General features: G+C 42.2%; 1 protein-coding gene across 3 annotated transcripts in view; it reads left to right on the top strand.

Annotated features, from left to right (window-relative positions):
- Positions 1 to 13,364, top strand: part of LOC149287687 (uncharacterized) — a 159,145-nt gene extending 145,781 nt beyond the window's left edge. Inside the window, exons 1-6 of one of the 3 annotated variants that reach the window (XM_089492607.1) lie at positions 1,503 to 1,992; positions 3,913 to 4,087; positions 6,653 to 6,734; positions 7,877 to 8,043; positions 8,862 to 8,982; positions 11,051 to 13,364. In XM_089492607.1, the coding sequence (XP_089348733.1) occupies positions 7,969 to 8,043; positions 8,862 to 8,982; positions 11,051 to 11,847 (993 nt within the window). In that variant the 5' untranslated portion in view covers positions 1,503 to 1,992; positions 3,913 to 4,087; positions 6,653 to 6,734; positions 7,877 to 7,968 and the 3' untranslated portion in view covers positions 11,848 to 13,364. Of the gene's footprint in view, positions 1 to 1,502; positions 1,993 to 3,912; positions 4,088 to 6,652; positions 6,735 to 7,876; positions 8,044 to 8,861; positions 8,983 to 11,050 lie in introns of those variants that run through there. The other 2 variants (XM_089492606.1, XM_089492609.1) reach the window with 2 other exon arrangements.
- Positions 13,365 to 14,936: the final 1,572 nt, after the last annotated feature.

The raw sequence follows: 14,936 nt of genomic DNA, 5'->3' as shown, positions 1-14,936 counted from the left end.
ACAGGAGGAGGCACCGGCTAAACAAAAATAGCTGAGATATATAAATGAGGCTGGTGTCCTGTACTTAGAGTAATAGAAACATAGTGTTGGAAGGAACCAATGACTTGGGAAAATGCCAAAGGCTTGGAATGGTTGTTGAACAAAGCCAAAGCAGAAAGTGCAAAGGCAGACTTACAACTGAACATTAAATAAGAAAACAAAAATAAATACCTCTGTTGATTTACAGAACTTTAAAGTACTGCAGATGATAAAGTGACCATATTATGAGAAGACAGGACTCACTAGAAAAGACAATAATGCTTGGTGAGATTGAGGTAGGAAAAGAGGAAAACTTAATACCAGATGGAGATAATCATGGATCAAGCTTGTTTTCTGCTGCTCCAGAGAGCAGGACCCGGAACAATAGATGCAAGCTACAGGAAAAGAGATTCCACCTCAACATTTGGAGGAACTTCCTGACAGTAAGAGATGTTTGACAGTGGAACACACTTCCTCAATGGAGATTTTGGTGGAGTCTCTCTCCTTGGAGGTCTTCAAACAGAGGCTGGATGGCCATCTGTCAGGGATGCTTTGATTGATAGTTCCTGCATGACAGAATGGGGTTGGACTGGATCAGGGCCCTTGGGGTCTCTTCCAATTTCCTTGGATTTCCCCCCAGAAGCCATGTCCCTGGAAGGCGGAAGTCCTGACCCCAGAAGTCCCAATCTTAAAAGTACCACCCCTGGGACCCACTGACACCCGATGCAGAAATGCCACTGACTTTGGGCACTCGATCTCCCTCCCAGGCTCCACCGTTTCTTAGAAAGATGGAAACCTTCAACAGAGAGTCCTTAGGGATCAAGCCAAGCTCTCCTCTGCTTTCCCAAGGCCTCCTTCTCCATCCACTGCTGGTCTTTGGAAGGGAGACATAGACTGCTCTTGGGAAAGTAACTTGTGGAGGTACAGGGACTCCCAAAACCTCCCAGTCTGGCTCTAATCTTAAGTATGTCAAAATCTCTGCAGTGGACAGGTCCAAGTCTTACGGAAGGAATGGGCCCTTGCTCTGTATCTCCATTAGAAAAAGACTGATTCATCATAACTAGGGCTATGTTTCATGTTCTTTGGATGTGCAGCCAGGCAAACAGAAAGCTTCAAAGATTTCAAAGGTTTACTGGATGGAAACAGAAGTACAACTTGTCTTAAATTCATAAGGAAAGACAGCACCAAAGGGAGCTCTGATAGTCTTACAGAACAGAATATAGAGAGACTCTCCCTCCAAACAAAAAGGACAATGGAGCCTTGTTATACGCTGGGGTTTGGTTCCATGTTCCCCTGTGAATAACAAAATCCGTGGATGCTCAAGTCCCATTTAATATAGTGACATAGCAAAATGGTGTCCCTTATAAAAAATGGAAAATCAAGCTTTGATATTTGAAATTTATACTTTTTTGAAAACATTTTCAAACCGTGGATGCTTGAACTGTTACCCATGCTGCAATATAAATTTTGGAATCAATGATAACCCTTGGATGACCCGTGGCCAGACTCCAAGCCTGTCTGCCATTACTGGCAAAGCGAGAGGACATGTACACCTCCCCTAAGGGAGTTCCCATATTAACATCTCAGTGGGTCCAGGGAAGTCGCATGAAGGGATTATCTCAAGGCTGGGAAGAGTGAAAGGATTGCCTTCCCTGAAGCTATCAACCTCCTCCTCGAACCTATTGTCCAAGTGGCATAAGCCCTTTATACTATCTAAAGCAGACATCCAGGTGAAAAGAAAATCTTTAGAACACCTTTGTTTCGGCCAAGCCAGCCTCTTTGCCTCAGGCCAGATTTGGCCTATAAAAAGTCCCCACTTTGGCTGCTCAGCGCGCCATTTTCAAGGTCTACTCACTCCACGTCACTCAGACCTCTGTTCTGGTAGCCGGCATTTCTGCTCACTCCCAGGTTGCGGAGCAGACTTGTCTCACTGTCCAGCACCCCATTCGCTCCCCGGAGGGAATCTACATTCTGGTAAGCATCTCCATTAGTAACGCCTGAAATCTGTTCCCATTTTCCAACCCTAATTTTCCTGAGTCCTGAGTGTGTGTGTGAGTGTATGCGCAACGTATGTGTTTTTCCCCTATTTCAATAAATTAGACATCTAGTTATTAATATCCGTCTCAGCTTTATTTATTGGGATCCCCTGGTCTACTCCGTATACATATCGGGAGGGCGATTTCGGTGGGCTCTTGTAGCCAGCCCCTCTTGCAATATTTGAGCTAATAACAATAATAATAAAATTCCCCCTACGGACCCTTGGCTACAGAACCGTGTATAAAAAATCCGTGTATAAGAAAGGCCGACTGCATTTCACACTCCCCCTTTCCCCCTTTCTGTACATGCGGATAGCAAAACAAAGAATGAGGTATGAACGGCTGTGCAATTCAGAGGTCAAGGTTTGTATAAGCTTTTTGATAAACTTTAGTATTTTCAAGGTGCAGCTTTATAAATGCTTTAATTTTAAATATATATATAGTTATAATTGTAATGCTTCTGCATTGTTTTGGATTTGTACTGTTTTAAATGTGTTGCTAGCCACCCTGAGTCCCTATATTGGGAGAAAGGACAGATGCAAGTCAATAAAAAAAAAAGTTGGAGATCCCTTGAAGATCCATGAGTTTCTTGATTCCGATTGCCCCTCCACCAACAGAGAAAGAGAATGAATGAGTCTGTCAAGAATAGCTATGGGCCAGTTTTGGCACCTGGGGTGTATCTCCATTGCCCAGACATAGCACTTTGATGAAACCATGAAACTTCCCTTTCATGAAACCAGGAAAGGGAAACTAGTTTTAGAGTCAGCAAATGTTGTGTGTGTCAGTTAAGGGCTGGAAAGGAGAGATTCTGCAAATGGAAATAGAAAATAAACCTGAAATTTTCTTACTGGGAATGATAAATGACAAACTAGAAAAAGAACATGGAAGGACCTTATTTGATATGTTTGCTGCAGCAAGAAACATGTATGCTAAATACTGGAAATAAGAGAAAATTCAGGAGTTATCAGATTGGTACAATAAACTATATGAGTATATAGAGAATGACAAATTGACACAATTATTACGGAACAGATCAGATGAAAACTTTGAGAGAGACTAGTGAAAAATAGCAACTTACTTGAGATCCGTGTAATTATGAATATCTGAATCTATAAAATTATGTTGAGATAGATAAGGTATACAAAGAAAGATATGCAAAATAAATTGAATAACAAGAAATCTCAATGTCATGTAATTTAGGGGGTTAGATAGACTGAGATAGCTTAATATGATAGACTGCGATATAGATTTCGACTTCAGATACATACGTACATATATATGATCAAGGATAAGGACATAGAAATACAGATTAATATGTATGAATATAAGGCAATAAAGGAAAAATAGATATAAAATAAAGTGTTTAAGAAAATATAGAAATCACCATTTTAACATGTATATATGCAAAACAATTAAGAATTTTTTTATAAATAAGGTTTATATAAAAGTCAGTACAGTCGGCCCTTCTTGTACACTGATTTTTTTATACACGGATTCAAGCATAAACGGTTTGAATATGTAAAAAAAAAGTATAAATTTCAAATATCAAACCTTGATTTTCCATTTTTATAAGGGACACCATTTTGCTATGTCATTATATTTAATGGGACTTGAGCATACACAGATTTTGTTATACACGGGGGCTCTTGGAACCAAACCCCAGCGTATAACAAGGGTCCACTGTATACATAAATATAAGAACCAACAGAGAGGAGTGGAAGTGATATATGTACATTGTATTTGTATCTTTTATTTGTGTGTTTGTTGTCTGATGAGTTTTATATTTATAGTTTCCGATTTTTAATTAATTTTTTAAAATAAAATACTGATGTTTCATAATTAATGCTGTCTTTCGCAGAGTCAAGATATGCAATGAAGAATGAGAATGCTTCAATTAATGCAAATGTTTATTGAATGTCACTTGAAGAGCAAGATACTTTCAAACCCAAAATTTTGTAGCAGAAGTAGCATGAAGATTGCAATAGACCTTTACAAAATACAACAAAATAAAAGAAGGCTGCTTCTCCAAAAAAGTATTTTCATCCACCAACATTTATACACTTTGTCTCTAATGTGGATTTTTGGATGCCTCTAAAAGTGTAAATTCTGAGAAAAACATTTTCCACAGTCTTTCATTTCTATAGCTTCTCTTCTGTATGAATGCGATGGTGGTGTGTAAGATTGGTACCTGAAGCAAAACACTTGCCACACTCCTGGCATTTGTATGGTTTCTCTCCTGTGTGGACCCTTTGATGTACAATAAGGTCTGACCTCTGAGGAAAACATTTTTCAGACTGCTGGCATGTGTAAGGTCTCTCTCCAGTCTCCATTCTCTCATGAGTCTCAGGCTCTACTATATAAAAAAGGGGGAAGACAAGAATAATCTCTGCATTAAGAGAGGAGAGGCCTCTGGAATCTACAATGGAGCTAAGCAAACTAAACAAAGGAAAAGGAGCATGAGAGATAAAGGAGTTTTGGTGTCCCTTTCCCTCTCTTCATAGATATTACTCATAATTGCTAAATGGAATCCCTTCAAATGTCTGAAAAACAGGGACTTGAGCTGGTTCACACCAGTTTACTTAAACCAGTTAACGTTTTCCAGGTTCATGGCTACCTCACAATACTCTTCTGGCTCTGTTATCGACACCTTCTGCCTCTCTTATGGACACCTGTTCTGGCTCCATTCTGGACTTTCCCAGAGTTCCTTTCCTGTCCAAACATATATATTGCTTGTTCCTTCCCTCTCCTCCATGTTTCCACATGCCTGATCTCCTTCCATTTCTCCCTCCTCTCTCCATCTTTCCCAGCTGCTCTCAGGTCCATCTGCACTGCTTCAGCATTTCACCTTCAGCATCTCTTCCCTGCCATTCTATATTTCACATTCTCTCTTACACACAGATAGAGAAAAAAAGAGAATGGTGCAGGAAAGAGACACTTTCAGTCCCATCTGGTGAGAAGGGTAAGATAATAAATGTATGCAATTAATCCATTGGAATGGCTTAGGAAGGGTCTGGGAAGTGGAGTCCAGTTTTGGTGAGGATAGGGCTGCAGAGAGGAGCCTTCAAACAGCCTGAAGACATCTCCAAGACAGGGCTGGGCAGCTATTGGGGATTGGGCAGCCAGACTGGGCCCACAGGGATCTCAGAGGTAGCCCCATTGGACCACCTGGGGAGAAAAGAAATCATGTTTACCTCCTCAATATCCCCCAGCATCCTATTGCCATTGTTTGGCTCAATTTGAGCCATTGTAGGGCCAAGAGAGGATATTGGAAGCCTCTCCAGAACATAGAAACACTGAAACATAGATCAAAAAGACCTAAAAACTTGCTAAGAGATGTACCAAAGAGCATTGGGACCCAAAACATATTACGTGCCATGGTTCTTTCCTAGGATAGATTTGCAGTTTAGCAAAGGGCATTTATAATCATCAGATGGAGAGCTCTACTGGCTCCGTAAAGTAAAGTACAAATCCCAAGATTCCAAGGATGTTACTTTGACCATTAAAGTGGAACCATAGTGCCATGTATGTAGCATGCAAGACCCCCCTCTTCTGAAGGAAGAGCAATGGATACAAGTTCCTTGCCCAGAGAGGATAGGTTTTCATAGGTTTCCATCATCACTTCGTTATATAAAAATGACTGCTTCGGACTCAAGAGTGGCCATTCCTCCTCACTCCTTCCACTCTTCCCCTCCATCTCTCTCTCTCTTCTCTGAAGGCCTCAAACCGACAAGTGCCAAGAACTGAGGCATAGGCAGCCATTTTATGTTCCGGTGGCCATTTTGTGCTGCTTGTGACTGTGGGGAATAATATTTGCGAGGCGTTTCTGAGCGTCCAGACTAGGAGCGGTTTGGACGCAGTTTAGAAGCGGTTTAATCGTCGTTAGGCACAAACCCTTGAAGTGTTTGTGTAATGACTGGGCTCCAGTCAATGGAGGTCTTCTTCAGGCAGTAAAGGGAGGTTTATGCAAATGCAGAATGACATCACTGCTATGGAAGGCTCTCTTGACCAATCAGAGAGCAAGATGAAGGTTCTTCTGGAAGCTTCCGTGAGAAGGAGATATAAGGCCTGAGAGACCAAGAGACAGTTGGGGGAATTGTGTCGGTTGGAGATCAAGAGAGAGAGTTAAAGAGCGGATCTTGGAAGTTAGTCTCAGAATTGGACGCTTAGGTTTATTTATTATTTTAATAGCTTGTATGAACTGAATATTATATACTTACAAATATTGTACCTGCAAGACTCTTAATATCTTGTAGGACTTATATTTCAGTTATATTTTGTTATTTATAATAAATACCTCCTTGGAGTATCTACTACTCGACACTCCTTTTACACGTGTCTTGGATCAGTTGATGCTTGGAAGATCAGTAAAGAAGGAGAAATAAGGTTCCTTAACCGGTCCCAGTGTAGGTTAAGGGAAACCCTTTTATAATTCACTGGGTGGAGGCAGCGGGATTTAAGGAAGTTAAGGGTCTGCTGGGCTAAGAGCCATAATGTCTAAATGTCTAATTAACAATTTGTAATCCACTCTGATAGCCTTTTGGCTGAAGAGAGAGGGATATAAAATATTATCATTATCATCATTATTATTATTATTACAGGGCCGCAGTTTGGCTGCTTGGACCACCGGAGATCATCACAGTGAGTCAGTTGGAAAAGTCCATCTCACTCCAGAAAATAAAGGTGCTTGAGGGGTTTGTGCTCTACGTCTTTCTGTAATAATAGCTACAAAACTGATAATAGCATTTGGGACATTTAGTCTTTTAAAAACAAATATGGCAGATTTTAATGCTGCTTTGAAACCTCTTTCCATCTGCCAGCTTTGTGTTGGTTTTGGGGGGAAATGAGAAAGTCTTGGGAGGGAGGGACTGCCAACAGAATTAGGAGATGCATTGCAGGCTATGGACAGTTTGCGGCCAAGTAAGGTCCAAAACACACGGCAGCAATAGTCCAGTTTGAGAGCGCTTTAACTGCCCTGGCCCAGTGCTAGGGAATCCTGGGAACTGGAGTTTATTTGGGCACCAGAGCTCTCTGACAGAGAAGGCTCAATGTCTCAGAAAACTATATTTCCCAGAATTCCCTAGCACTTAGCCAGGGCAGTTAAAGCGGTTTCAGTTTGGATTATTGCTGCAGTGTGTTTTGGACTTAGGTGACCCTTGGCAAGTCACACTCTCTCAGCCTCAGAGGATGGCAATGGAAACCCCTCTCTGAAGAAACCTGCCAAGGAAACCCCATGATAAGGTTGCCTTTGGGTCGCCATTAGTTGGAAACAACTTGAAGCCACACAACGGCAACAAGAGCAGTAACACCACTAACAAGGCTTAATCACATCTCACAAGCCAGCTAGGGAGAAAGAAAGAAAGAAAGAGAAAGAAAGAAAGAAAGAAAGAAGATGTGGGAGTTGTAGTCCTCGGTTCAGAGGGATTGGAGGGGCCTTACTGCAGGGCAGGACCCCTTCTCTTTCTGGCCATGTGGATGCTGGTAGATGCAGTCCAGGAAATACACTGCAAATCCCATTGGCAAGATAAAAGGCTACTACTGCCTTTCAGATCCAGTTTGCCCCAAATCCTTTATGAGGCCAGAAACCCCTTTGTTAGGAAGCGACCCCCAAATATCTCAGGAGGCTCTATATCTCCCAAGGCCCCCTTCCTCCAGGACCCCCTTCCACTCTTCCGAGGTCACTAAAATGAGTACCCAGACTGTTGGGGGCAAATTAGCTTACTTGCTAATTAGCTTACTTGCTGTTCACTGCTATGACCTTTGGAATAGCGGTATATAAATAAAACAAATTATTAATTAAGTCTAACCCTGGTCTCGTTTGTCAGGAACTTCATCTCGACCCTCTTGTACACACTTTTGGAGTATCTTTTGCTGAAGTGACCCAAGTGCAGGACCACCAGGACCCCCTGCCCACCTGATGGCCGACACAGAGGCCAAGTGGAGGGAGTTGGGCTCCAAGGGAAAGAAGAAGCAGAGGTACAACAACTCTTTGGTAAGTTACCATCCTGACTTAGTTTCATCTGTGTCACTGCTGGGCCTGCTCATGAAAGCAAGCGGAGAATATACTGTCTCAATTTGGCAGAGCGAGTCCTGGTTAATGCTCTGTCACCTCATTTTTTTAGGGGCTTTGAAAATGTCCTATTTTTCTCTCCTCTCTGCCACTTTCCCCCTTGTCCTCAGGTCAGTTGGTTGCTGCAAAATGTGTTCCAAGTTCAAAAGACATGTGCAGCCCATCAACTCAAAAGAGGGGAGAGGGGAGAATAGGAGGGGGCAGGGTCTTGTACCCTTCTTCGCTTCTGCGATCTTCATCATTTACAACTTTGGCCATCTTGACCCCCTTCTGGTGTTGCTTGTCCACATGTGTCTTGCTTTCCAAATCTGTGAAATGCTGGGGGATTTGGAATAATATCTCTGTATCTTAATTGAGGGTGAGCCCAGTGGCCCTCAATCCCAGAGTACTCCCCAGAACTGTTTTTAAAAATGAAATTTGCCTCTGAGATTAGGTGAGATATGGCTAAGTGCATTATAATTAATTGGTGACAATACACGTTGGAATAGTCAGTATCCTAATCTATCATCAATATCCCAGAAATGGTCTAAATTATATTTTTTTATTATATTGTATATTATATTGAAAGGATTTGAGACAAACTGGGTCTCAAAGACAGTAACTTTTTGCTTGCTTGCAGAATTTAAAGTTTATTTCCTGGACTGAATTCTGAAGTGTTGAAATAATATTTATGATGCACCGTGTGCTTTCCTCCCCTTTTGTTTAGTCACTCTCTGGATGAGGGCTATTTTCTATTTCAGGTGACCTTTGCGGACGTGGCGGTATATTTCACTGAAGAGGAATGGAAACTTTTGACGAAGAAGCTGAAACTTATGTACAGTTTCGTGATGATGGAGAATTATGAGAATGTGGCCTCTGTGGGTAAGGAACCTGAATCCATCGCCCTTCCTGTGAAGACTGAGGGCCCTTTCATAATTCACTGTCAGAGCGCTTTGTTTCCACTTTAGAATTATTGAATCAAACCAACTTCCTGATAGTAAGGGCTGTTTGACAGTGAAACACACTCCTTCCTTGGAGTGTAGAGGAGTCTCCCTCCTTGGAGGTCTTTAACAGAGGCTAGATGGCCATCTTTTGGTGATGCTTTGATTGAGAGTTCCTGCATGGCAGGAGGTTGGACTGGATGACCCTTGTGGTCCCTTCCAACTGTACTATTCTATGATTCTATGAGTAATATCCATGAAGAGAAGAAAGCAGAAACAAAACTTGCTGTTTTGCTAATGTTTCTTTTCTACCTGAGTTTGCTTAGCTCCATGGTTGATTCAAGAGGTCCTTTGTTACCCAAAATGCTGGAGTCTGGGGAGGACATCCGCAAGCGCTATGCTTTTAGGGGGATTTGGTACTTAGCTCAATAGAACGAAATAGTTTCACTGGGGCAACAGTGACCTCTGGACTCAGCCAAGCTATAGCAGGTCCTGAATAATAATAATAAAAAAACTTCAGAGGCATTTGAAATAGGTTTTTGTATTTTATTTAGGGGGAAAGCAAAACACACAGACACATACATATAAGTGTTCACGCACACATGCAAGAACTAGGTAACAGTGGCGGGAGTGGTGAATACATGTAAGGCTTTGTTAATGGTGATAAGTTACCTATCCAGATCTTTATGCTGAGGATTTGGAATGGGGAGAAGTCTGTAGTTCCTGCGACAATTGGGGTTGGTGAGTGCATTGAGGTGCTTAGCCATGAAAACAGAGTGTCTGTCTGTAACTGGACTGACACCGAAGAACAGCAAGTTGGACCTGACATTTATACTGAAATTGGTGATGGGGACAAAAACTGAGGGTTTGGAAAGGTTTATATCACTTTAGAATATTTCCTGTGTGGAGAAAGAATGGTGTGAAACTGAATTGAATGCAATGGGTGTTTGATGCAAATACCTCAGACAAAAGGGATTAGCACACTGCCTCTCAGGTCCTGAATAATATCATAGAAGAGTCCGGAAGCCAACCTCCAAATATATGTATTAGCAATACACTGACCACTTTCCACACATAAAAATAAGTCACAAACACAGTAGATTTCATTCAGTTCTTTATCTTGAGTTGCAAAATAATACAAATCAATGAATGAATAATTTATTACGGGACATGGCCAGCTTAAACAACAACAACAAAATAAATACAAGTATTACAAAGCATCACAAGAAGTAAATTGCCTTCTAGCAATAAGGGTAAACATCAGTTCATAAAATGAAATCCTAAACCTGGCAGGTAAAAATTGTCCCAAATAACTCTGAGAAATATAAACTTAAAACAGTAGCCTGACACTATGTCATAATTATTTCAAGATATTTCATGGTTGTTTCTGCATCAGTTTCAAAAAAATTATGCGACAAATAATTGCAGCTGCACAATATTTGGCAACTTTAACAGTTACTTGCTCCTAATAATACAATTATTTGCAAGCTCTCCTCTCTGACTTCCATGAACTTGACTATCTCTTCTATACACACAACTCTAGTGCAATCCAGACCAATCCGCATGTGAGCTGTATACTGTATTGGTTGTGAGTCATCTCCTCGTGCCAAACAGCATGAAGCATTCTCTGCATTTACCTTCCATCATGCCTTGGGCTCTGACTCAGCACTCTATGGCAGTCTCACAGGATATGATGCCACCTGTCAATCAAAGTATTTCTACACATGTTTAATAGAATATTTTTTCAACCGTTCTTAGTCTGACTATCTGCTTCCAGTGATTCCCTTAAGGCAGTTCCCCTCCAATCTCTTCTTTGCTAGCTCCTATGAGTAAGGATACAATCGTTTCATGGATTTGGGATATCTGCAACAGGATCAGGCTCGGGTCACTCATACCAACTTTACTAATTTAATGTCAAATAGGGAAGGGTAAATGGGGGGTTAATCTGGGGGAAACACCCTCCTCTCTTAACTCTGATTTTTAGTCTTATCTGTTATTGTTCTTTACAGAAGAACATCTGAGTCATGAGAGAGTCCACACCAGAGGGAAGCCACACAAATGCCAGCATTGTGGGAAACGTTTTTCTAAGAAGTCAATCCGAGTGAGACATCAGAGAATCCACACTGGAGAGAAGTCATACAAATGCCAGCATTGTGGGAAATGTTTTTCTTGGAAGTCATACCTAGTGAAACATCAGAGAGTCCATACAGGAGTGAAGCCATACAAATGCCAGCATTGTGGGAACTGTTTTTCTCAGCAGTCACACCTAGTGAAACATCAGAGAGTCCACATGGGAGAGAAGCCATACAAATGCCAGCATTGTGGGAAATGTTTTTCTTGGAAGTCAGACCTCGTGAAACATCAGAGAGTCCACACAGGAGAGAAGCCACACAAATGCCAGCATTGTGGGAAATGTTTTTCTTGGAAGTCAGACCTCGTGAAACATCAGAGAGTCCACACAGGAGAGAAGCCACACAAATGCCAGCATTGTGGGAAACGTTTTTCTGAGAGGTCAAACCGAGTGAGACATCAGAGAGTCCACACAGGAGAGAAGCCACACAAATGCCAGCATTGTGGGAAATGTTTTTCTTGGAAGTCAGACCTCGTGAAACATCAGAGAGTCCACACAGGAGAGAAGCCATACAAATGCCAGCATTGTGGGAAATGTTTTTCTTTGAAGTCACATCTAGTGAGACATCAGAGAGGCCATATTGGAGAGAAGCCATACAAATGCCAGCATTGTGGGAAATGTTTTTCTTTCAAGTCAGACCTAGTGATACATCAGATAGTCCACACAGGAGAGTAGCCACACAAATGCCAGCATTGTGGGAAATGTTTTTCTTGGAAGTCACACCTTGTGGAACATCACAGAATCCACACAGGAGAGAAGCCATACAAATGCCAGCATTGTGGGAAATGTTTTTCTTTCAAGTCAGACCTAGTGATACATCAGATAGTCCACACAGGAGAGTAGCCACACAAATGCCAGCATTGTGGGAAATGTTTTTCTTGGAAGTCACACCTTGTGGAACATCACAGAATCCACACAGGAGAGAAGCCATACAAATGCCAGCATTGTGGGAAATGTTTTTCTCGGAAGTCAGTCTTAGTGACACATCAGAGAGTCCACACAGAAGAGAAGCCATACACATGCCAGCATTGTGGGAAATGTTTTTCTTTGAAGGGAGACTTAGTGAGACATCAGAGAGTCCACACTGGAGAGAAGCCATACAAATGCCAGCATTGTGGGAAATGTTTTTCTCGGCAGTCACACCTAGTGGCACACAAGAGAATCCACACAGGAGAGAAGCCATACAAATGCCAACATTGTGGGAAATGTTTTTCTCGGAAGTCATACCTAGTGAGACATGAAAGAGTCCACACAGGAGCGAAGCCATACAAATGCCAGCAGTGAACTACTGTAATATTATTTTTGCCAAGAAGAAATACAGAAAATGTATTTTTTTAAAAAAGAACTTTTCTGTTTTCCCCAATTCAAAGCAACTATGAAAACATATGTAAATTAGGATGAATTAATCTGCTTCTCTCTTAAAGAGTAGAAACAAGAACCAAGCAGAAATGGAGGTTGGTTTTTTGTTTGTCTAGCTCTATTTTTCTTTGCTCAAAGATTATAACAGATAGGAAACTAGAAGAAATGAAAATTTAAGAAGTTTAGGCGCCATCTAGGAAGTATACAAAGTTTAGACATATAGAAACTAACTTGGCTTTTTCCCTTTATTTATATATTCTTTGTATATTGTGTAAATATGTTTAACTGTGTAGTAATGTTTTGTCGTGTATGTCTTTTTAATTAATGTTCAATAATATATTTTAAAAGAAAATATATTTTCAATCCACCGGTGAAAAGGCCCTTGTGATTTTGTTTGTAAGGTTTGTCTGTCCATATGTTTGTGATTTGTCTGTCCATGTGTCTGTTTATGCTTTAAAGTTATATTTTGTTAAGTTTACGTTTTAATTGCTATTACTATAGATCATTGCTTTGGGTTATAAACTTGGCTGAGGATTATGGGTTGTGGTATAGGTTAGGTAGCTGGGGGGCTGGAATTTGTTGCAGCTGGTTAGAATAGTTATGGGAATGATAGCTTTTGCAATGTTTGGGATGTTGGCTGAAGAAAGTTGGAGGCCGGCATTAAGAGAAAGGGGACTAGTTTGTGGGAATGGCAAAGGGAGCCTTGTTACCTGTGGGGCATAGACTGTGGGAATTGGAGGTGGGGGTTAGGATTGTAAGAGGGTGATGTTTTAATTTTGGGGTTTTAATGTATTGTTTGGATTGGAGTGGGCAGTTCTGGCTTAAACACTGGATTTTTAAGTATTCTCAATAAATTTCTTTGCTGTTTCAACACACTGGACTCTTTGATGCAGAGAAGTTCTGAATTTGCACAAAACTGACCCTTTCTCTTTCCTGAGTCCTCTGTTACGAAGGATCGAATTAGGGGAATTTTAATTAGATCAAATATAGCTGAGAGGTGGTCCTAACAAAACCACGTGCCTGAATGGGGTCCCACCATTATATACCAGAGATCGACAGCAAGCCCCAAGAGAAAGGGACACTGATACCAACTAGGTCCAATTAAAAGCGTAACGTTTGTTACAGCACAGGGAAAACCACACAGCAAAAGGGGGACATACACACACAGAGACACACACACACACATTCAATACTGTAGCAGGGGATGGGTGAGTTAAGGAGATAGGTTTGAGAAAGAGAGGCACCACTAGGGAATACTACCTTAGAAGTATTCTCCGGGAAGTCTGATGAAGCTTGGATGGAGAGTGGATCACGGCCGCAGGAGAACGGCGGAAGAGGGCTGCGGGAGCTAAGATCAGAGTTCTGATCAGAGCAGCGGCAGCATGGTCCTTGCATTCCCTGCGCCTGCTCAGGAGGGGCCTTTGGTGGGAAATGTGCATGCACAGTCTCAGCCCCTGAACCTGCCGCCCTCACAGCCTGCTCTGAGGGAGGGAAGTGGGGAGAGCCCTCATTCCTTCAAAGATTTGACTGCAGGGTGTTCTGGAGGGGGGAGTTGGGGGGGTTGTAAGAAGGAAGGGAACCCTGATCTCCCCACCCCAAAGAAAGGCAGGGGCTCTGCCAGTCCTCCTCTTCTTCCTCTCCCTTCCCTGCCCCCTCCTTGGGGGATTCCTTGGGGCCCAGTTACTTGGGGGGTTATGAGAAAAGAGGGCAGGGGGTTTCTTTGGAGAGAGGCATGGCCTTGGGGCCCAGGTACTTCAATAGCATTGGAAACAACATTATTCAGGAGGGGTGGAGTTTTCTCTGGGGGGGGAATGGGGCTGTGTCTGGGGGAAGACCCAAATCTAGGCCAAAGCCAAGAGGAGGGAGATGGAGGGACCCCAAAGCCCCTTCTGGGGATACTGACACCCCTCTGCAATCTCGGAACTAGGCTTAAAGGCCCCCAGTTTCCGGATTAGGCACCCCCCACACACATTATTATTATTATTATTATTATTATTATTATTATTATTATTATTAACCTTTATTTATAAAGCGCTGTAAATTTACACAGTGCTGTACATACAGTCTTTTTAATTAGACAGTTCCCTGCCCTCAGGCTTACAATCTAAAAAGACACCACACAAAAGGAGAAGGGAGTAGTGATGGGGAAGGGGATGAGGTCCAGCAGTTCCTCCAAGGCCTGGACCAAAGCAGATGGACTGGAGGGAGGGCTTGGCTTCATAATGGATGGTTAATCTTCATCCAGGAGGGCAAGCGAGAATTATGCAATGCCTGGGAACGCTTCTCTGAAGAGGATGGTCTTTAACTCCGTTTTGAAGCTGGTTAAAGAAGTGATGGCTCTTGTTCGGGGGGGGGGGGGGGGGAGAAGGTTCCAGGAGTGAAGGATAGCGAGTGAAAAGGGGCGA

This window comes from Sceloporus occidentalis, unplaced genomic scaffold (assembly GCF_023333645.1).
Source record: "Sceloporus occidentalis isolate IW3139 unplaced genomic scaffold, rSceOcc1.0.p SCAF_57, whole genome shotgun sequence".
Classification (NCBI taxonomy): Eukaryota; Metazoa; Chordata; class Lepidosauria; order Squamata; family Phrynosomatidae; genus Sceloporus; species Sceloporus occidentalis.
Note: the sequence above shows the minus strand (reverse complement) of the source record. Positions and strands in the feature narration are given on the sequence as shown.